The 23,397-nt window shown below is 48.2% G+C and overlaps 1 protein-coding gene across 2 annotated transcripts in view; it reads left to right on the forward strand.

Moving 5' to 3' along the window:
- mus101 (mutagen-sensitive 101) overlaps positions 1-23,397 on the forward strand; it is a 52,359-nt gene that overhangs the window by 3,438 nt on the left and 25,524 nt on the right. For both annotated transcript variants that reach the window (XM_077647319.1, XM_077647320.1), the window contains exons 2-3: positions 2,301-2,817; positions 15,138-15,316. In XM_077647319.1, coding sequence (XP_077503445.1) covers positions 2,367-2,817; positions 15,138-15,316 — 630 coding nt within the window. In that variant the 5' untranslated portion in view covers positions 2,301-2,366. The remainder of the gene's footprint in view (positions 1-2,300; positions 2,818-15,137; positions 15,317-23,397) is intronic.

A 23,397-nucleotide genomic window follows, 5' to 3' on the forward strand; every position in this document is an offset into this window, starting at 1 on the left:
AGCTCCCCAGTGCTTCCTTGTAATCCCTTTGGTGTAGGCCGGATTGAAAAGCTTCCAAAGCTTCTATTGCCTCCCCCACCGTCTCCTGTTCTGCTTTCTCATCATATTTTTTGCCACAGTTTCCCGTCTGATTTTTTTTTCCGCTGCCTTCTCAGTGTCAGCAGTTTGAACAGCAGTGCTCGTTTCCACGACAGTTTGAAGCAAAGTGGAAGATGTTACCCGTATAGTTATTCTTATTAGTTTTTATTTGCTTGTACAACTTCTTTTCACTTTTTTCTCGTGTGAAAAGCTTACAACACTCAAGGACATCTTACTTTGAATACATTCCTCAAGTAAAAATGAATTAATTTTCAACTGGACACCCAGTGAGTCAGAAAGGCAGTATCCAATCTGGTTGCCACTGTATATCTGCTGCCTAAGGTTGTTGCTACATTTCAACACAGTTGGCCCAAAGTGACATTTTTGGAGTAGATTGAAAATTAAATATTATGATTTTGGCGATCTCCTTTGTCATTAACGCATCACCATGTCCCATGCTATGTGTACAAAGAATAAAGACCATATGCACGATTTGTGTCGCAGGGCACCTCTAAGCAGTGCTTTAAAGCTGCAGCTTCTGTGCTAGCGGTACTGTCTGTGAGAGTATGTGCAAACAGTATGTGTGCCATTATTTTAAACGAGCTCTGAACTTTGCCTTGAGTTCAAGAAATTGGCGCTTTTTATGTGTAGAGTGCACCATTTTCAACCTGTCGGCATCTGCCAAGTTGTACTGATTTACATGGCAAGTACTACTGGTAAACTGAGTGCAAAGGCAGCTCTGCTTCATTTCTTTCATTCTCATTGTGGCTTTTCTATCATAAAGTAGCTGTATCCATAGTGTAACAAAGTAGCTGCCCATGTCATGTCATCTCTCCCGTGGTTCCATGTGACTGCATGTGCTGCTCGAAAGGATAGTAGTGATAGCGTTGTTACCATGCGCAGTGGCGACTGGCTGGAGTGTGGGTGAGCAGCACATTAGATAGGAGTGACAGCGTTGTTACCATGAGCAGTGGCGACTGGCTGGAGTGTGGGTGTGCTGCACATTGCTTTTATGTGTACGAGTTGAAGGAAAACAGCAGAGAATTTCATATAAAGGAGACTGCAGAACATTACTTATGTATGTTTAATTTCTTAGCTGTTGTTGTGCATGTGGGAAAAAAATTCTGCGATGAAGCTACTCGTGAGGCGTTCTGCCGGTTCCAAGGCATTTTTCAAGATTGACAGAGGTATTTGAAAGCTCTTTTAAAGCACTTCACATGTCACTCAAAGTGTGCTGTGACAGTATTATATGCAGGCATTTGCAGAAAATGACCCACTTGATGCAAAGGTTGTGGTTTGTTTACACCATTCATAGTTCAGAGGCCAACCAATAGCTTAAAGTCTGCTCTTGCTATTGGTCTTTCATGCTTTGGTTTCATCTTTCACAGTGTGTGGAAGTGTTATGGATACTGTGTGCAGAGTATTGACATTTATGGATTGTGTTAGGTGCCAATACCTGAATCTCTGGTTGACGTATTGTGACGGTGATTCCAAGGTCACATTTTTCACTATCTAGCTGGTGCGTTTGTATTTTGATGGGAGCAAAGCGCAGATGTGCTCAAGTACTGAAAAATTGGAATGTTGTTAGGAAGCAACAACTTACGCATGTTGCAGTTGTGGAGTTGTATTGAAATTTGATTGTCTTCAGAAATTTGAGATCGTTAAATAATTGTCCGTTGTCTTGTGGTGAACATGTTCGCATTTAGCCCCCATTAACCAACGCTTCTGACCATAAATTGGGCCACAATGGTTCTCGAGCTTTAGGGCTCTAAGTGACCGACTCTGCCTCGCAAACTTGGAAAGCATTGCTGGGATTGCATAATTGTAGTGAAACAAACTTTATTGGCCACATCAAAAACTCTACAACTCCTTGTAGGAAAGTCGTAAAGTAATTGGAATAACTAACTGCTCCAAAATGTGCTCAGTAATGCAAGTTTTCCAAAAGCCAAAAAAAAAAAAATGGGTTTTGGCTGTGAACAAACTGAGCTTGTCTAAGGCCTTTGAGCGGTTAGGAGGCTTTCAATTATTTTTTAGCCTGACCGGACAAGTACTGTCGTTCACTGGCTTATTGTGTAGTGGTACTGTAATATGCTGTTTATGTGTGTGATCTCAACATCTGCTAGACAGACAGCCACATTAGCAAGTAACATTTCAAATTTTCAATAAATCAACTACAGATGTTCTATGTTCGAAATGATAATTCTGGAAAATTGTCTTTGCAGGCTGTTCAATTCTTGGACACGAGGAAAGTGTGTTGCTTTCGATGTCAGCTTGCCTTGTTGACAGCAATGGATAGCATACCTGATGGCAAGTTGTTGTTCGTACTGCGTGAAGGCCAAACAGCAGCAGATGCCAGCCCTGCAATGCAAGCAGCCTTTAAGGCTGCTGGTTTGGAAAGAATGGAACCAAGCTGGATCACAGCCTGTGCGTGTCTCACAAGGAAGCGCAGAGATCCTACAGAAGTCTTTGTGTGTGATCCATTTGAAGGCATTGCATTTGAGCATCTGCGACAGATCCAAGCTCGTGTTGTGGGCCCGCTCTGTGTGTCCATGGCCATCCAAGTCCAGGAGCCTTTGCCCCGTCGGCCAGAGCCTGTGTTCAGTCTTGCATTTCGAGGCTTGGTTATTACCTGCTCTGCGCTTTGCAGTGAAGAAAGAGAATGGATAAAAACTCAAGTGGAGCTCATGGGTGGATCAGTTGTGGCTCCGCTCACAGCTAGTGTCACACATGTTGTGGCTGGTAAGTTATCCTTCCATTCTTAGCAGTATGTGGCACATTTGCATCTGGAATAAGAAAGCAAGCCTGCCGTAAAGGCCGTATAGGTGATTGACAATCTGATTTGGCCAGCTGGCAGGAAGTCTCTACTACCACTTCATTATCCCCAGCATCCAAGGCCACACTATTGTGGTGTGCTATGGCAAAGCACAGTGAGGGACACATGATCAACAATAGGTGGATTATGCTGCAGGGATTTGAACTAGGGCTCACATAGAGTCTCTTATAATCTGGCACAACATGGACCTTCTGATGTTAGTTTTTTACTCTACATGGTTGCAGTGTTTACCGTGCTCACTGAACCTTTGTGACTTGGCTTCAAGTGTGGGTAAATTAAAAAGTAAGCATGTGCTGTCATAGTTTACATGTCATTTGGCATTGGCAGCCTGCCATGTGTACCACCAGCCTGAAAGGAAATGCAAGCAGGGCAACTGAAATGTGGACACAAAAACACAAAAATTGTTGCTGACGAGGAAATACGAGTGGGGCCCTTTAACACTTCCAAAAAACAGTCTTTGTGCTATCAAAGGGAGAACCAATCTAGTGTTCTGTTGCCCTTTACTAAGATCTCGTTTCTGCTCGCATTCCAGTTGTCTTGTTTGCATTTCAATGGACATTGACAGTACATTGCAGCCGGCAGCTTCATGCACTTTTTAATGTTGGACAAGTTGTGGTGTGCAGTAAAACAAAGTCAGGCTAGTTGGTATGTCATAATTAATTTGTTTTTATGGTTTTATGGGGTTTAACGTCCCAAAGAAACTTAGGCTATGAGGGACGCCGTAGTGGAGGGCTCTGGAAATTTTGACCACCTGGGGTTCTGTAACGTGCACTGACATCGCACAATACATGGGCCTCTAGAATTTTGCCTCCAGATGTCATAATTAGTATAAAACAGCGTCTATGTCTTACGCACTGTTTTATGCCAATTAAGTTGTGTGTTCAGGCATATTTTGTATGGATTATTCTGCTGTTATCACCATACTCTCATAAGTGCGGAATAATAACTTCAGGGATCAAGGACAAAGTGCATCATGAAAGGCACACTGACAGGGAGGTAAAAGTCTGCCATGTTAGAAAGAATGTTCCATCTTTGTCAAAAGTAACCAGGCAGGCGCGAATGGCCCAGGAGCAGAAGTGGTGTCGTGAGGTGGCATTGCGGTCTCAGACGCTTCTGGCGTGCGCTTGCTCCGAGGTTACTGCTGATGACGTTACTTTGCGCCCCCATGCTCGCTGCGTGGATAATGAACACCATGCAGCATCCATGCAGCGAGTGTGAGGGTGCAAAGCAACTTTGTCATCTGTAATCTCTGAGCAAACGCCCGCCAGCACGTGCTGGCGAATGCAACGCCACCTCTCACGACCGCGCTCCCGCTCCTGGGTCGTTCGCGCCTGCCTGGTTACTTTTGACAAAGACTGTAAGCATGCTTGGAAGATCAGAGATGTCATCTCCAAAAGAGAATATTTGCAACATTGGGAGTAAAGAAAGGAAACAAAGCATTTTCAGCGCCTTTCTTTTTGTTTTTCTGTATACATCAACTTTATAGTTTTATTAACATGGTGAAGGACTCGGAAAGAGTGATAGGTATAGGTTGCATCATGTACAGGGTTGGTTAAAAGTTCCCAGGCCACTGGGTCTGCTTTTCTTCGGTATATCCTGGCACTTAAGATGCCGATAAAGCTATCAAGGTTGTAAGATGTTAGAACGATGCTTCTTTTAGCCTAAACAGATATTATAAGCTTTGCGGGTGTCATAACTGCCCGACTATACTGCTCAAAAGCAGACCCTGTGGCCTGGGAACTTTTGACCGACCCTGTACATGATGCAACCTACCTAGTTGGCTTTCACACACTGGTTTGTTATGAGTCTTGCCTTCGTCAGCTAGAAACAAGACATGATAATCGATACATCAGTGAGAAAGAAGTTTTATTCTATTATTCAGATCAGTGTCATTGCATTAGGTAGGCGTGTCGATAAGGATAGAATTGGAGTGGTGTGAATCTGGTACATGAGTGGCGTAGACACTAAAAGTGGCGGTTTTGCCGGACAGAAAGCAGCAGGCGGAGGGGTCGAGACATTCCAGGAATACGGATTGTGTCTGGGGGCAGAAGGTTGTACACAAAGTAGTGTGCTGATTGAAGGGCACAGGATATAAAAAATGAGTTTTTTGGTAGGGTAGGCATCACATACCTAGATTCTTTGGGTGGTAGGTAGAGTTCGTAGTTTCATATTACAGTGACGCCACTGTTGTGCCAAATGCTCCAAAGTGTGCCAAAGCAGACAAGCTGCACCATCCTGATGAAAATCAGGAAAATTATGCCAAACTGCTCTAAGCTCACTGCTTTTGATTTGACCCCGACACTCTGCCATTTGTTTAAAAAAATGAAGATCATGCAGGATTTGTATGCACTCCAGACAGAATATCCGAAGAGAATGCTTCAGCTAGTACAACTGATCAGCCCATTGTGCCATAGGCAGTGTGGGCAGGGCAAAGCTAAAACGGGACAGTTGGCTATGCGTCTTAGTTTACTATGCATTACTACACAGCACTACAAACAGTGAGACAAAGAAACAGACAGTATATACGAGGCCTCATATGTACTTGTCGGTTTCTTCGTCTCATCGTTTGTAGTGTTATGTAGTAGCACAGTAAACCAAGTGGGCAGGGCAATTAAAAAAATTTTTAGTGGGTGCCCACCAGCTAACAAAATACAATTGATCAAGGTTGGCCTAGCTCGCTAGGGTATGGAGGTGACTGAGTCTCTTGGAATCCACTCCGTGGTCCTTAAGGGTAACGGAGTGGATTCCAAGAGAAGGCAAGCGTAGCAGGGGGCGGCAGGAAGTTAGGTGGGCGCATGAGATTAAAAGTTTGCGAAAATACGGTGGCCGCAGCTGGCAAAGGACATGGTTAATTGGTGAGACATGGGAGAGGCCTTTACCCTGCAGTGGACATTGTGGGATACACTGGTATCACCTCCTCGTCCCCCGCGCCAGCGGCGACCGTGACTTACACGGGCGCGCTGGCCAACAGGAATGTGGAGAGAAGGCACCCCGCGACTCTGCTCATTTCCGCCTCAGCACCGACGTGACGTCACGGCAGCGCGCTGCCTTCTGCGGAGAGGGTAGCATGCCTAAGCTTGACGGCAACGATTTGCTGCTAGGGAGGCAATGACCGAGGGGATAAAAGGGGGAACGTGCGGCAGGAAGGGGCTCTCGCGGCCGGACCTTGACCTAAGTGCCCCAAGGGACCCCTTTCGCTGCCTGCCGGCCCCCGAACACGATCGCCAGACGACGTCAACGACCTGGTGAGCTGCTGAACGTCTATTTTACGGATAGAACATTCTTCCGCGGTGTGCTTTACCTCGCGTTAGGATAATAAACTATTTCCTTGCGTGCCCTGCCGTTGCCTATTTCGTCCGGACCTGCCGTGGCTGCGACTCTGTGCCACGGGTTGGGGAAACGTGTTGCGTACTTGAATAACGCTTGCGTGTTGCTGGAACGGAAGCTTGCCTTCCTGGCTGGCTGGACGCAGAGTGACCCCATATCTTGGCGTCCAACGTGGGGCGAACTAGGCAATCGAGCAGTGACCTTTGTTCGAGCGAACGACTACCGTCGCCCTAACAAAGGATGACAGCCTACGGGGGTGACTTGCAGTCTTTGTTCATGCTGTTCATGCTAGCGGCACAGAACCAGGGCTCCCTACTTGACGTGCCTTTGGAAGGGCTTGAATTTGTGAATCTTGGGTGTTTCACGTGGAATAGCCGAGGGACATCCCCTGACGCGTTGGTAGGACTTAGGCCTGGCATGGGGGGCTCCACATCGGGCACCTCGCCGCTCCGCGGCACGGACAGTGAGGCACTTAGGCCTCATCATTCCACGCCATCAGTTGCTGAGCCCAACTCCGTGGGCGTTAGTCCGCAATCATCCGAGGTGCTCTTGCAGAACGCAATGCAGGTTATGCAGAGTCTAGCTGGTATTTTGCAAAACAATTTGCAAGCCCCGGCCGAGTCACCGCGTGTTGGGATAGACTTGCCTACCTACACGGGGTACCACGACAGTACGGGAGCAAATGAGTACCTCGACCGTCTGCTGCATTGTCAGCAAGTGACAGGAATCACAGACTCCGAAATGCTCACGCGTGTTGTGCCTGTTTCTTTGACGGAGCAAGCGGCCTGCTGGTACTGACTAGCCGGCAACCGAGCGAGGACAATGGAGGAGTTTTGCGCAAGCTTTCGCGACGAATTCCTTCCCGCAAACTACGAGTGGCGTTTTAGGAGAGAGCTGGAGCTCCGCACCCAGCACCCCGACGAGTCTATGTTAGAGTATGTCCGAGCGATGGACAAACTTTATCGCCTCGCTGACCCTCGCGCCACGAACACGGAGAAAGTTGAGCGTGTCACGAGACAAGCGCACCCGACTTTCACGGCCTACCTGAGAGGAGTCAGGTTCAGAGATTTGGATGAGCTGGCTGCTGAGGCAAAGTGCATTCAGGGAGACATCATCTCTGCGCGTGCGCATCGGCCGCCCCCACCTGCATCGCTGTCACTTGAGCCGCGCTGCGTGTGGAATGGCAGCTCAACGCGCAGTCCATCCAGAGCTGAAGCGTCAGCACGGTGTGCGGGGTTGGGATTTGTCCGACCGCGCTTTAGATCCGTTCATCTATGCGTCGCAAACAGCACACGCTGCCGCAGAGCGGAACGAACCGAGGCGAGATCGCGAGGCCGACACGCGGCCACACGAGCGGACCCCACCATCCGCGCCGCGAGTTCGAGATGACCGTCCGGAACGTGGCGACCAGCGCCTAGCCCGTCGGGGCCCGGGCAACCGTTGCTACCGGTGCGACCAGCCGAGGCACTTTGCCTGCAAGTGTGGCCGCCCTCCCGCCCGTGACCAAACACAGTCGGGAAACGGCCAAAGCCGCCGGTGATCGACCTTCGATCCCGCGCGGCGTACACAGATTAACCCCGTTTTGCTAGTGCCTTTGGCATGTCGCGTAGGAAGTTCTGTTGACCTGTCAGCGCCGTTCATTGAGCTAACGATAGCTCGAAAGAAATTCATCACGTTACTAGATACAGGAGCAAGCGCTTCCTTGTTAGGTGACGAGGTGTTAAACTATCTCCGCGAGAACGAAATCCGGCTGAGAGAGTGCGATACCACTTTTTGCCTTGCAAGCGGCACAGCGCAATCAAGCGGTGCAGCCAGGATAGTGGTTCGCTGGGAAAGACGCGTGCGGCAACAATGCCTCGTTCATCTTCCCTGTTTATCCGTTCCTGTAATTCTTGGACGAGACTTCCTAGCCAAGACGGGTATTGTGATAGACATCAGCAGCAGAGGCTACAGGGAGCGCACGTCAGACGCCTTGAAGCCTTTCGCGAAAGCGCCTGCGGCGTCGCAGACAATTCAGACTCTGAACGCGGCGTGGGGGGAGACCGTGTCCGAGAACCAGGAGGCGAGCGGACCATCGCCGCTGAGAGAGAGGGCAGAGAGAAGGTTGCCGCGGTAGAAAACTGCTCTGTCATGCAGGGAAGGTCAGTGCACCCTTTGTTGTCGGAAGTGAACAGCGTGACGGAGAGGGAGAAGGCACGGTTGTCATCGCTCCTCTACGAGTACAACGCGACATTCACTGACCGCCCGGGCCTCACTACCCTAGTTAGGCACCGAATAGATACGGGTGACGCACTGCCTTGGAAGTGCAATCCTGGACCAATTAGCTTGGCTAAGAGAAGCACTGGACAGCGCCTTAGACGAACTTATCGACCCTGGCATTGTTGAGAGGTCTAACAGCCCTTGGGGCTTCCCGGTAGTCTTGGTTCCAAAGAAATACGATACATATCGACTTTGCGTGGACTACCGCAAACTGAATGAGGTTACGAGAAAAGACGCGTACCCTCTACCAACCATTTCTTCCCTCGTGTCCAACCTAGGTGGGGCGAAGTACTTCACAACGCTCGATGCTAGCCGAGGATACTTTCAGGTTGAAATGAATGAGCGGGACAAGGAGAAAACTGCTTTCACTTGTCACAGAGGCCTTTTTCAATTCAAGAGAATGTCTTTTGGCTTGGTAGGAGCACCTGCTACTTATCAGCGCCTAATGGACCGTGTTCTGGGAGATGCGAAGTGGCAACATGCGCTCGCATACCTAGACGACATCATGGTGTACTCGAAAACGTTCGAGGAACACGTGCGCCACTTGAGGGACGTCCTAGAGAGGCTGAGGTCCGTGGGAATCACTTTGAACCCGAAGAAGGCACAGATCGCCGCCACCCGAATAACACTGTTGGGGTTCACGATCGACAGAGGCCGCATTCTGCTATGCGATGATAAGCTTGAGGCTTTGCTTAAGTTTCCGTCGCCCACAGATATAGCCGGTCTCAGATGCTTCCTGGGAATGGCGAACTTTTATCGCCAGTTCATCCCAGATTGCGCAGCGCTGCAGGCGCCTTTGACAAAGCTTTTGAAGAAAGGCAAGCGCTGGAGTTGGGGTCACGAGCAAGAGGATGCACTGCGCAACCTCACCAAAGTGCTCGCTGTCACGGCTGAGTTGCAGCTACCCGAGCTAAACAGGGAGTTTGTGATTCAAACAATGCAAGCGACCTGGGCTTAGGAGCAGTGTTGCTTCAGGAGCATGAAGGCGTTCTCCGTCCAGTAGCTTTCGCGAGCCGTCCGTTGACGCCGGCAGAGAGAAATTACTCGGTGACAGAAAAGGAATGTCTCGTGATAGTTTTTGCTCTGCGTAAGTTCGACTACTACGTCGATGGGGTGGCATTTGTGATCGAGACGGATCACATGGTGCTCACCTGGCTGAGACGACTCAGCGAGCCGAGCGGCCGCTTAGCGCGTTGGTCCCTGTTGCTGCAGTGTTACGACTGCACCGTACGCTATCGCAAAGGGAAAAACAACGCTGTGGCTGACGCACTCTCGCGAGCGCCTGTCCAGTGCGAGGAAGGTCACGCAACCGACCGCCCGACAGCCGGAGAGAGTGGGGGACAGACCCGAGCCGTAGCCCATGTAAGGAACGCGGACCAACCGTTGATCCAGGGCGAGAGCGTGAACCATGTGGACTACGCGAGTTCCGTGGGGATCGTGTTCAGCAGAAGTGAGCTGCTCGAAGCTCAGCAGAAGGATCCGTTTTGTCGAAAGTTGTTTGACGGGCTCCGGGAGCCGGGCAGCAGGGCCGCCGCGCACACGGAGACAGCTGGTTTTGCTGTCGGTGCTGAGCGCTTGGAAACAGCTGGTAGTGCTGTAAGCGCGATGGATTCATATCTGCTGGATTCCGACGGCGTCCTGCTGAGGTATATCCCCTCCGAGAACGACACAAACGAGGCGTTCAAGGTGGTGATACCGCGAGTATTGAGAGAAGCACTGTTACGCTACTTTCACGACTCGTGCATTGCTGGGCATGCAAGCGGCCCCAAGACTTACGCTAAGTTGTGTCGCTTTGCTACCTGGGTTGGCATGAAAAGGGACGTAATACACTACGCCCACTCGTGCCATGTGTGCCAAAGTGTGAAGCCCCAAGGCGGACGACCACCCGGCCTCATGCACCCGATTAACAGCCAGACTCCCTGGCAAATCGCGGCGTGTGACATAATGGGATCGTATCCTAGGACACGGAGTAGGAACAAGTTCTTGCTGGTGGTCACGGATCACTTCAGCAAGTGGGTTGAACTTTTCCCCCTTAGAAAGCTGTTCGGCACGAGTGATCATGGAGAAGCTGCTGGACGTATTCACCAGGTTCGGTTTCCCAGAGCAGTTGATAACAGACAACGCGTCCTACTTCACTGCGAAGGTGTTCGTTGATTCGTGCGCTGCACTCGGCATTAAGCACAAGAAAACGACCACCTATCATGCTCAGTCGAACCCCACAGAACGAGTCAATTGCAACGTTAAGCACCTGCTTGTCGCATACTCTGAGAGGCACAAAGATTGGGACTCAATGCCGGAGATCACATTTGCTTTGCGTTCGACCGTTAACCGCTCGACTGGGTATGCGCCGTCTTCTCTTAATCTGGGTAGAGAGCTGCTAAATCCGATGGACCGGGTTCTATCGGACAGCAGGAAGACGCCAGTCGCTTCGTCAGCACGAGCTGAATACGCGACGCAGCTGTGTGATAAGATAATGGAGGCCTTACGCAAGGCTCGCCGCAACCTGGGCACTGCTAGGGCGCAGCAGAAAGCAAAGTACGGCCGCTCGCACCGGGATGTTCACTACGAAGTGGGCGATCTGATGCTTCGACGCCAGCACGTTTTCAGCGACGCTAGCAAACAGTTTGCGGCCTCATTGGCGCCGAAATGGATCGGGCCGTTCCGCGTGCGCGAGAAACTTTCCTCGCTCGTTTACAGGCTCGAGGACTTGCGGTCGAAACCGACAGGCGGACCGGCGCACGTATGCGACCTGAAACGCTACGTGCAGCGAGATGAGTGGGTAGAGGACACAGCCCGACCCGCGCCGCAGTCGGATGACGAGAGATGCGATCAGCCGGCGAACCCCGCGTCCCGCTATAACTTGCGCCCTAGGCAGAAACAGAATCTGCCTGCGCAGCCTAGAGCGAGGGCGCAAGCCGGCAGGCAGTCTCATTGGATGCATGGACGTACGGGCCGCTCATGCCGATCAGTGTCACGCAAGACTGACTTGCGCTAACCCTCATGACTCTCGTGAGGGTCGAACAGCCACGCAGCACTCGCTGCGGGAGTTGGCTACATCTGTATTGACCTTTTTCAGCGCAGACGGAAAAGAAGCAGGGCACATCAGAACGACACCGTTCCACTACCAACTACCAGCCCCCATCCAGCTTCGGCAACGTGCCGCGCCCAAGGCCCAACGCTACGCCCCGCCCGCCACCTGCAGTCGCCACCCTGGCCACCTCGGCTACCTGCCACATCGCATCTGCCCACCCGCCGACTGTACGCCACCGCCTGCCGCGGGCCTCATTACTACTGCAACCCTGGGCCCTCGCCTGCTGACCAGGTATGCCAGGGCAGCCCAACCGCGGCTTCAACCATAGAAGCGCCGCAGCCCTGGCCCCTGAAGCCCCTGACCCAGTACCTCAGGGTGGCGCAGCCATGGACCTGCCCTCCAAACCATCGCAGCCGGCGCCAAGCAGGCAGCCGTCCAAAATCAACCGGAACGGTGCAGCCGCGCGCACTCGGAAGACCGAGACGGGGAGCAAGATGCCGAGCGTCATCGTGCGGGAGGCCAAGCCTACGGAGCGAAGCAGCTGATCGCCAGGGGCGTGGCGCGGCCGTCAACTGCGGAAGCCGAAGAACATCGAACCTCGATCCCTGGATGGCGGAGAAGAGCAAGTAATGTTGCCCCTGTTTCTGTGTTCGGGAAGCTTCTTAAGGAGGGGAGGATGTGGGATACACTGGTATCCCCTCCTCGTCCCCCGCGCCAGCGGCGACTGTGACTTACACGGGCGCGCTGGCCACCAGGAATGTGGAGAGAAGGCACTGCGCGACTCTGCTCATTTCCGCCCCAGCACTGACGTGACGTCACGGCAGCGCGCGGCCTTTTGCGGAGAGGGTAGCATGCCTAAGCTTGACGGCAACGATTTGCTGCTAGGGAGGCAATGACCGGGGGGATAAAAGGGGGGAACGCGCGGCGGGAAGGGACTCTTGCGGCCGGACCTTGACCTAAGTGCCCGAAGGGACCCCTTTCGCTGCCCGCCGGCCCCCGAACACCAACGCCAGACGACGTCAGTGACCTGGTGAGCTGCTGAACATCTATTTTACAGATAGAACATTCTTCCGCGGTGTGCTTTACCTCGCGTTAGGATAATAAACTATTTCCTAGCGTGCCCTGCCGTTGCCTATTTCGTCTGGACCTGCCGTGGCGGCGACTCTGCGCCACGGGTGGGGAAACGTGTTGCGTACTTGAATAACGCTTGCGTGTTGCTGGCACGGAAGCTCGCCTTCCCGGCCGGCTGGACGCAGAGTGACCCCATAACGTAGTCAGGCTTATGATGGCGATGAGTCTGATTAGTCGCTTCTGAGTAAGGCAAGCACAAGTGTGCAAGAAAATGTGACGGAACTCTGTGACAAATGAATAATCAATAATCAAAAAGGTTTTAATATGAAAGAGATTTAATAGAGCCTATTAAGCTTTGTAAAGAAAACTGGAGAGCTGCACATTAGTACATTTTAGCTACTGTGCTTACAAGTATATGCAAAGTATGTGCTCTTCAAGTGAGCATTGTATGACATATTTCCTACAGATGTCTCCTCTTCAATTATACAGCACAAAGCTTAGAATTGGAGACCTGTCTGGTGCTTCTGTGTGCCAATAATGACAAACGTAATGGTGTAGCTCGTCTTTACATCACACTTCACATCACTTTTCTAGCATTGTTTTCCAACCCAAGATATTTAGAAACAGTTACATGCTCAAAACTGCTTCTCACTCAGTTTTATTGCTCCGAAGTGCACCACATTGGAAATTTTAATGCTCCGAACTATTCCTAAATTAACATTCCTCTGCTCCAGAGGGCTCTAAATTGAAAACTTTAGTGCTCCGAAAATTGCTCCAAATTGCGTTAGCATCACTGATATTATCAGTAAAGAATAACATACTTGCACCATAAAACCTTTTACATTTGTGACAGACAGTGGCCTCTTGTAAACAGAGCAACAGTCAATGGGTGGTTTGAATGTGATGTATTAGCAACACATATATGTCAGCTTGCACCATTTAGTGTATGGAAATTGCAAATTGTTTTAGCCAAGGTGTTGTGCTTGCAATTGAGTACATATTAATATGTGATGGAGCATGTAAATAATTTAATACATGAAGGTGGACAGTCTGAAATACTTAAGATAATTTTAAAAAATTGTATTGTTTATGAATTTAGAAATGAGGTGGCATATATTTGATTATTTATTTATTAATGCGAAAGCATTTCTTGTCTCATGAGTGGCGTGTACAGGACCTGTCGGCAGGGTGTGTCCGTACTGTCAATCATCCATTAGAGGGTTAATTAATATAATAGTTGAATAAATGATGTAATTATTATGAATGAATAATTAAGCCACCAAAATTATTAATAAATTAGTAATTGGATGAAGTAGTTAAATTAGTCAATTACTGAAATAAACAGACAAGTCTGATTAATACAGTTAATTGTTTAATTATACAAATGGTCAATTAGTTCAATGAATTCACACATTCATCACTAATTTAATCAGATTGATAAATTGCTTAATTAGTTAATTGGTTACTTAAAAGAAGTAATAATTAATACTTTGGTGTGATTACTAAATGCTGTAGCAACAGGACCCACGTCTTCAGATGTGGTACAAATAAAGTTAAACCGAAAACATGACATAGAACGGCAAAGGCATAAAAAAGCGAAAACGCAGCAACATAATTGGCGGCAGTAAGGGAAATGCTTTCGCACTACAGCACCTACGTGCACCCCTAGAATTTTTTAATTAATTAATTTATATGCTCTTGATTGGGTCGCAGGATTTGTGGTACTTATAGCCGGAGTTGCTTTGGGATGTTCAACCGCCCATTATTGTGTTTATTGCCATAGTCACCACTGCAACATGACTGCTCTATGCCAGAAGTGCAAAAGAATTCAGAAGAGATCTGTCCAAGAAGGTATAAGGGATGCGAAGGTTGTATTGGCTCAGTCAAAGAAAATGCTGCCACAATTTGGGGGAGGGGGGGGGGGGGGGGCATTTTTGAAAAAAGGGGCTGAAGACTGCTCCTTGCTCACTTTGTCACTTTGCTGCGGGGAAGTGATGGTGAGAGTGTGATATCAGCATCGCGCCTACGAAATGGTGACAAGTGTGAAATTTTTTCACACTTTAGGTAAAGGCATTTCTAATGTGTCTAGCATAATGAACAAAATTTTCCACGGTTACAGCTTATTCTTAGTGGCCAATTGCGATGTCATTTTTTTAAGAGCTGTTGCGCTGGAACAGAGGTTGTGGCTCTTATCCATTGCCATATGCTTACTGCTAAATCCAGTGGATTAGAAGGTACGCTTTAACTTTGATAGTTAATTTATTTCATTTTAAAAGAAAAGCTTGCTTTAGTATATTTGCTGTTTCACTGCTAGAGTGCCCCTTGGAACATCCATGGGCTGAGCTGAATTACATTTAAAGCTGTGGTGCTACAAGAAGTGAAGGAGATAGGCCAATCAGATCTCTGCATATTTAAGTGGTGGGACTACCAGTGACGAGTGCATTGAAGTGTTAGTTTTTGCCTTAGTTTGATGGTGAGGGCATTCCAGGGGTGATTTTGAGAGCGTATCTAATCGCCAATCTGGTTGTCATTTCACAGGCGATGTTGGATCAAAAAAATATCATGTAGCTGCCAATCGAAAGATACCTGTGATGCAACTAAGCTGGGTGCAGACCTTCTGGGAGGAAGAGCAGCACAAACTGGCCCATGCTTCCAGTCTAGCATACTCACATCTGCGGTTGCCAGCCTTCAAGGGCCTTGTGATTACAGTTTCACAGGTGAGTAGAACCCCTCTATAGTAGTCACTTCGACCAGCAAAAATCTTTTATTATATCAGTTGTTGGTGATAGCATGGCTCTGAGGATGCTTGCTGTCTGGTAATTAATTGGCTATTTGTTAAACATCTAGTTTTGGTTTATAAAAGAGACACTCAGAAATATCTTACATCCTGCTCTTATCGACCCTTTATGTGGTGTTTATTTGTTTTCAGGTATCACATTTTATGTTATCAAATGCCAAATCATATGACACCATCCGGAGCATTCTGCGTTTGGAAACGGTTGGCATGAACATGCTTTACGCTATAGCGTATTCTGCTCTGTTTCGGTCAAAAAGCCGTCTGTGTAGTCGGCATCGCATGTCGGAAATAATTGCGGGCTCCGTAGAAAAAATCTTATCATGCCAACCGTTTGAAAACGCAAAATGTTCCGGATGGTGTCATACGATTCACCGTTTTGTGCAGCATAAACTTTCTAGTTAATGTTAGAGCCTCTTTCGCGGCAGGGATTCCAACTTGTGACCTATAATCAGGGATGCATAAAAAAAATATCATGGTAATTTGTGGTTCTGGTGATTGATGATTGATTGGTGTGTGATAGGAAGTGACGAGTTAATGAAATCATTGTAATTGATTAAATAAAGAAATAAAATGGAAAAGGGGGGTTGAAAGGTGTAAAAATGCTCAGGATGAAAAGCTAATGCTTAATGATGCGAATTAAGAAAGTTTAGAGTGTTTTTTTGATCAATTAATTAATTGAAAAAATGAAAAATGCGTTCAGAAGTGTCATACTGCTCAGAATGGAAAGCCTAACCCACTGCACTATCACATCATACTTTTAAGGTGTAGTTTAATACCCCTCTCACACGGAATTCCTTGAAGGCCTTTCCAGCAAAGGCACCTTTTTTCACCAAAGGAGCGCAAGCTTAAAGGAGCAGCGATGCAGCTACACGGCACAGCCCAAAGGTGAAGCAGTCATTCAGGCTGTGGGCTCTTCCTTAACCCTTTGAAGGTTTTTGCCGTATATGTGTGGCGGCGGTTTTCTGTCCCGCAAGGTATTTGCCGTATGGGTACGGTTTCAATCCTCTGTTTGAAATTTTGCTCCAAAAGAACGATGCGTGCTCACTGGGAGGTGCTGCCACCTATTAGGACTTACAAGAAGCATTTAAATTTTGTGCTGCCTTTTTACGGAGATAAGCAGAGCTGATTTCTAGCTTTAGCGCGTCGCACCGCGCCGACTGCGGCAACGCCCCTTTTGCAGTTGTGGTTTCGCCGCAAGATCGCAACGTAGTCGCGCGAAATTTGAGTTTTGTCTTTGTCCGCACTATCTTGCAGGGGCGGCGGAAGTTGATTTCGATCTTTATTGGCGCTGCTCTTAGCTCTCTTATCACAGTAGCTCGCGAGGTAATCTCGCTCTCTGCGGCAATGTGCTTACGCGGTTTCGGTTCCACCGCATGATCGCAATGGAGTCGTGCAAAACGTAAGTTTTCTCTTTGTCGGCACTCTCTTGCAGAGGCGGCGGAAGTTGATTTCTATCTTTATTGGCGCTGCTCTTAGCTTGTTTATCATCGTCGCTCCGAGGTATTCTCGCTCTCTGTGTTTACTGAGTTTCTGTCGAGTTCTTCAGATGCACAACAAAGCGACGCTATGGTCGGACGCACTGCCCGTTCTCTTGACACCGACAGCGATGACTCTTCCTATTCTGATTTTGCTCCATTCACCGAGTCTGAATTGGAAGGCAGTTTTTCTTCAGAAGAGGACAGCTCATCTTCGGACGACGAACTGCATTCAGCCAGTTCGACCTCCGACCTCAGCGCAGCCGCAACATCTCGAAAGCGGGCAAGACGCGACGACACCCAGTGGGACACAGGTGGTTTTTTGCCATATCTTTTCACCTTTGACGACTCGCAATCAGGGCAGGTTGCGGCGCCTCTGCTTCTGCCAGAAGCAAGTGAATTGAATTATTTCCAATTGTTTTTCGATGAAGAACTTGTGTCGCTCATCGTAACCGAAACAATCAAGTATGGAAGTAAAAAAGCAGGCGCATGTCACTCCGGCGCATCGCGGCTCAGAGCCTGGGCTACCGTGGACCCCCCGGAGCTTTACTGCTTTTTGGCAATAGTGCTGCTTATGAGCCTGGTGTGGAAGAACGCCCTTCGGGACTATTGGTCAACAGACCCGATGCTGGTGACCCCTTTTTTTCGGGAGATATTTTCTGTGAACCGCTTTGCTCTTCTGCTGCGCGTCCTGCACTTGAGTTCAATAACGGAGCAATCCGATCGCCTAAGGGCTATCAGACCGGTCATGGAGGCCATTCAGGAAAAATTTTCCCGACTTTTTCTTCCATACCAAGATTTATGCATAGATGAATCTCTGATGCCTTGGAGAGGCCGCCTTTCATTCCGGCAGTACATGCCATCCAAAAGACACCGGTTCGGAGTGAAGATGTTCATGATGTGTGACGTGAAAACCGGGTATGTACTGAGGTTTCTAGTTTATACAGGAGCTACAGTTAGCTTGGCCAAAAGAAAGGAGCTTGGTTATGCGGGCGCTGTTGTTGCTGACCATCTGGTGGACTTTCTTGGAAAAGGACACTCTCTTTCTGTGGACAATTGGTACACAAGCCCAGTGCTCTTTGAATTTCTGCAGAGCAACAGAACAAATGCATGCAGAGCTGTGCGTATCAATAGGAAGGGCCTACCCTCTTTCAAAAAGAAGTTGAAGAAGGGTGAAATACAAAGCTTCCACACAAACACTCCGCTTGCCTTGAAATGGTACGACAAGCGCGAAGTCACTATGTTGACAACAATGCATGGACCGCAGATGCAAGATTCCGATAAGGTGGACAGAGCAACCGGAGAAAAAAAAGAAAAAGCCTGCATGTGTACTTGAAGACACGAAGAAAATGAGACTCGTCGACAGAGTAGACATGCAGCTGCGCTTCAGTGAAAGCATCAGGAAAACTCTGAAGTGGAACAAATAGTTCTTTTTTCACCTGCTCGACATGACACTGCTGAACGCATTAATTCTCTACCGCAAGAGAACTGGCACCCCGGTAAAGCTTGCTGTGTTCAGAAAGAAAGTCGCTACCCAAATGTTGGAACTATACCAAACCCAAATCCAACGACCAAGGCGCGGAAGACGAACCACACACAACCCGCTGCGACTGACAGCGCGCCACTTCCCAGAGAGGGTGCCTCAGACCTCTGCCCAAGGCAGCCGCACGCAGAGAAGATGTCATGTGCGTGCCAACACAACTCGTCACTCCAAGAGGAGAACAGACACCCGTTTTATGTGTGCAGTCTGTGATAAGGCGCTGTGCGTGGACCCGTGTTTCAAGGAGTACCGCACTCTGAAATTCTATTGAACATTTTCCAGTTGTGAGTGATGCTGACACCAAAGTACTGTTCCCAATTTTTTGTTACTATTTATTCCTGACTTTATACATTTTGTACATTCAAGATCCTCAATAAAGTAATTTGACCACCTGGGAAAGTTTTTTTCAAAATAATTCGACCCTCAAAGGGTTAAACGCCTCCGCGCACGGGGCCAGTACATAGCCCAAGAGTGGGCTTTCTTACATGTCCCAGGGGCGTGCGAAGAGAGAGACCCACTGCGTGGCTCGAGCACCGAGCCGAAAGGGGTCCGGTCTGCTCTTGCCGTGCTCGTGCCCTCTCAATCCAAGAGAACTAGCACGCTCACAGTACACATATTTTTTGTGCAGACAACTACAATACAAACACAAACACTGTATGGTACTCCTTCAAATACTGCGCACCTGGCGCCCACTACCACCCGACAGTGGGCCGCAGCAGATGCGCGCGTGGACACGGGTTGGCGTGTGCAGACCGGTGCGCCGGGAAAACTCTGGTGCGAGCCGCGGCTGCCTCAGGTCAGCGGCGGCGGTTACTCGGCAGGCTTCGCCGGGCGCTCGCAGGTTCCGCAAGGGCGGTGCGCGAGGCTCTCGGCGTGTGATGTTAGGGGCCTGTGCGGCAAGACACGCGAATGACCGTCGGCAAAGGCCTCAGGGACAGCGAATAACGGTCGCTCACGTACCTTGCCGCTTGTGTACGGCCCGTGCTCCGCCCTCGTCGCACCCCTGTTTCCAACTCCCCCCGAGCCCCTGTGACCAGCCCCGGAGCTAGTACAGCTTTGCGCCTACGTCACGCCCCCGCAGCCCAATTAGAGAAGGTAGCACGACACCGCGGAGCGCAGCCGGTATCCCCGCGCGACCGGAGGGCCCAGCGGTGGTCAGGCGGCGTCCAGAGCCGTACCAGGCCTTTGTTAGCGGATGGGGTTTCACAGGAGTCCAAAAGGAACAGCACAGGCGGCCCTCAAGACAGTGTGAATCCCCACAAGGCTTAGCACCCGCCGCTGTGCTTGAGGCGGCTGAAGTGAGGGTTTTAAAATTAAAGTGAGGTACTCTGTTCATTCGTTGAGCTGAGACAATTTTTTTCTTCTGATAGCTTCCTTAAAAGTACTGCAATAGCTACTCTCATCAGCAGCGGCAGGTTTTGTGTATTGCCTAGGCCACCAAGGGCACTCGGTGTTGCTGCCACACTTTCACTGCCTTGAAATCTGGGCATAAAATATAAATACCCATGCAAAAAGCAAAGCCAAACACACCTTTCGTAAAGACGCAACATTTTTGCCGTGTAGCTGCACTCCTTACGCCTTTGGATATAAGGACCTGATTCTCAAAGGCCTTTGCAGTGCCCGTGTGTCAGGGGTATAAGTGTTTTCTCCAATCTTCAGTCTCATTTGTCTTGTTGAAATAGTGCATTTACTTGAATACAACGCAGCTGTGAATATAAAGCGAGTTTGATTTCATATAAAAACCAAAATTTTGCGTGAACACGATGTCATCTTCCGCGGCGTCTATATCATTTAAGAGGTAACAGTTAAGCAATGCATGTGGCACAATCGAGCGCACCAAAACCGCCCACCCAGTGCCGCCGCTGTCTTGTGCTTTGCGCTGTCTAGAGCGGCTAACGTTCGTTGCCTCCTTTTCTTCTCTTCTGTACACCTCACTGCATTTTGACATTCTTTCCTTTCTCAGCTAGCAGTATTGCCTTCTTTCCGTGTTCGTAGCCAGCGTTTGTACTTCTTTTTTATGCACCACGCTCTTTTTCTCATGATCCCAAGGCCTTAAAAAAGTTGGCTTCTCCTCGCAGCTCATGATCCTGGTGTGTAAGCCATCTCAAAAAGCTCTGTTTTATCATCTAAAGTTGATATTCATTAGCCTCTGAATGTTGGCCTTGCAATTACGCTCTTGCATGTCTGCGGCTTTGAGATGTCCTGAACTTCGATTGTACTGCGATGTGATTATTCAGTGGGAACTACGTTGCTGTGGACAGACGCTCTTTATTATATAACCATTTCTTTATTAAATATGTCTTTGCTGTATCAGTAAAAAATTATGTACAGTCGTCTATGAGAGACGAAATGGGACCGCAGTTTCACTTTACTGTATCTGAGTTTGCTGTGGCTGGGTTCTACTGTAACTCCATTCATGCACCAAATAATGTGGGATTCTCTGCTTATGCACTCTTGAGAGGGAATATTACTGCAAAGCATTGTTATTTTTGTTTTTTCATGTGCTTTGTTTATTGCCTTTTGCAAATTGGCACTTCGTTTGCTGTGCAGTTGTGCACAACAATTCAAAGCCAACCCAAACTTTCTGGAGTTTCAGAAATTTATTTATTTATTTCATAATACACCTCAAAGTTCAGAGGTGTGGGGTATTACATGAGGGAGAGAGGAATGACCAATAAAACATTATCTGTTGTAAAATGTTTTTGCAAATATTTTTGTTTTAATCATGTTATTGAAGCATTTCACGTATAAAAAGATTGGCAATTTTGGAACGCAATTTTTTTTTGTTTAAGGAGCCCTTAAAGGTGCTCTAAAGAGGAATCTGAACTCATCCTTTTACCGTGGGAAGTCGATCTACACATTCCAAGCATTCTTAGAAACTTCGAATTATTGTTCCTTGTGGCCAATTTTCCTAATTTGAATGTGATTAAACATCCCGGCTCCCGGCTTTTTTTTTTTTTAAGTCAACGCTGAAGGTAGGAGGAGTCAACCAATGCGTGGAGTGCCTTTCAGCCAGTCCCGCGGCGGCTTGCTGCTCCGCCGTCGGAGGAGTGGTATGTAAATCAGAGTCCACGCGTATTTTTATTTCTGTGGGCCTAATTTGCGGCTATGTTGTCTGCAACAGAAACTATTTATTCACAGAAGGCTGAAAAACAAAATAAAACCGAAAGCGAAGCCGCCACAGGACTGGCTGAAAGGCACTCCACACATTAGTTGACTCCTCCTACCTTCAGCATTGAGTTTAAGAAAAGGCGAGAGCTGGGACGTTTGATCCGATTTAAATTAGGGAAATCGGCCGCAGAGGACAATAATTTGAAGATCCTAAGAATGCTCGGAACGCATAGATCAAGTTCTCGCGGTAAAAAGATGAGTTCAGATTCCGCTTTAGTGCACCTTTAAGGGGTTAAAGTCTGTTCGGTTCACACTGCATGATGTGAATTAGTTCATGGCGCTGCAACAAAAAGGGCTGCACTCATGCAGTGCCAGTTGAACAGTGCTGGCGAGGTGCAACACTACTGCCGACAGAAGCGAACGCCAAAGTGCAGGAGTCACGCAGACCTTCTGCGTCTGGTGCAATGTCGTGGTTTTCAGGGGATCGGTTGTTTGCTGTACATGTTTTTCATCGCTGCTATGTAGAAAAAAAGAAAGATAAATTCCGAATTACTGCCAATGTTCATAGAAATGAAGAGGAATTTTGGCTTCAAGTGCCTTTTCCACCTCTCACGTGGCACGGTTGATAGTCTTATTGGTTCCTTTCAAGTGTCGTTGCTTTTCCTGCATGCCATGGAAGGCCATCCACAGATTAGTGCGGAGAAGATATGCTTTGTCGTTATCTGCTACCTTGGGACCCAATGCAGCATGTATTCACCAGCTGACCACTCTCCAGGATGCATAATTGGGAAGAAAAGCCAATAGCTCCTTTATTAGGCAGTTGGTCAAAGCCAATCTTGCGAAAGTGATAGCGGCACTCATGCGTTCCATTGTGGTACTTTGAAAGCAGATGTTCGTTGGTGGGCATAACACCTATGCGGGCCGCCACTGTGGCTCAGTGGTTATAGTGCTCGGCTGCTGACCTGGAAGACGCGGGTTCGATCCCGGCTGCAGCGGTCGAATTTCGATGGAGGTGAAATTCTAGAGGACCATGGGCTGTGCAGTGTCAATGCACGTTAAAGAACCCCAGGTGGTTGAAATTTGTGGAGCCCTCCAATACAGTGTTTCTCATAGCCCGAGTCGCTTTGGGACGTTAAACCCCCCAAAACCAAAAACCAAACGGCAACACCTATGCACCTAGATAGCATTTTCCACGTCCTTCCACATCCTGGAAACTTTTGTTTCCAATAGTACATTAAAGAATAAAAATAAGTAAAGGGTGAATTAGGGTGGTTTAGGGTGAATTGATACTGCTAGTAAAGTAGTTTTGTTGTCCATAGATTTAACGAATCTTGTTGAAATCTTATGATTTATTGTTATATTAAAGTATTATGATTGCATTTTAATTGCAATATTTTACCCCTTGTGTTATATTCGATGTTGTATTATGTTTGTGTAACTATGACAGCAAAAATATTAACAGTCATGGCAAAGGTCACAGTAAAGAACTGCATGCATGTCAGTCAAGCATGTCAAAATCAGCAACACAAAGAGAAGTAATTTACAAAATCATGTTTTAAATGTTCAAATAACACATTTTTTTTTAAATTATGTTCAATGAAAAGCTACCCTGTGTGTATTTGTTTGTGTAAAGATCATAGTTGAATAATTTAGTGGAATAACATTCTCATAAGATAAAACTAGTAACCTGGCACTGATGGCATCTTCCATATTTACGAAGTGTCAAATGATGGTTGCTTTAGCATGGATGTGATGTGGACTGAAGCTTTGATGCCGAAGGCCAAGGCCTTTTACAGAGCCCAGGAAATGCACTGTCTGGCGTGCTTTGTTTCAAAACGTACCCGCCACGGTGGCTCAGTCGTTAAGGCGCTCGTC

Source organism: Amblyomma americanum, chromosome 1 (genome assembly GCF_052857255.1).
Source record: "Amblyomma americanum isolate KBUSLIRL-KWMA chromosome 1, ASM5285725v1, whole genome shotgun sequence".
Classification (NCBI taxonomy): domain Eukaryota; kingdom Metazoa; phylum Arthropoda; class Arachnida; order Ixodida; family Ixodidae; genus Amblyomma; species Amblyomma americanum.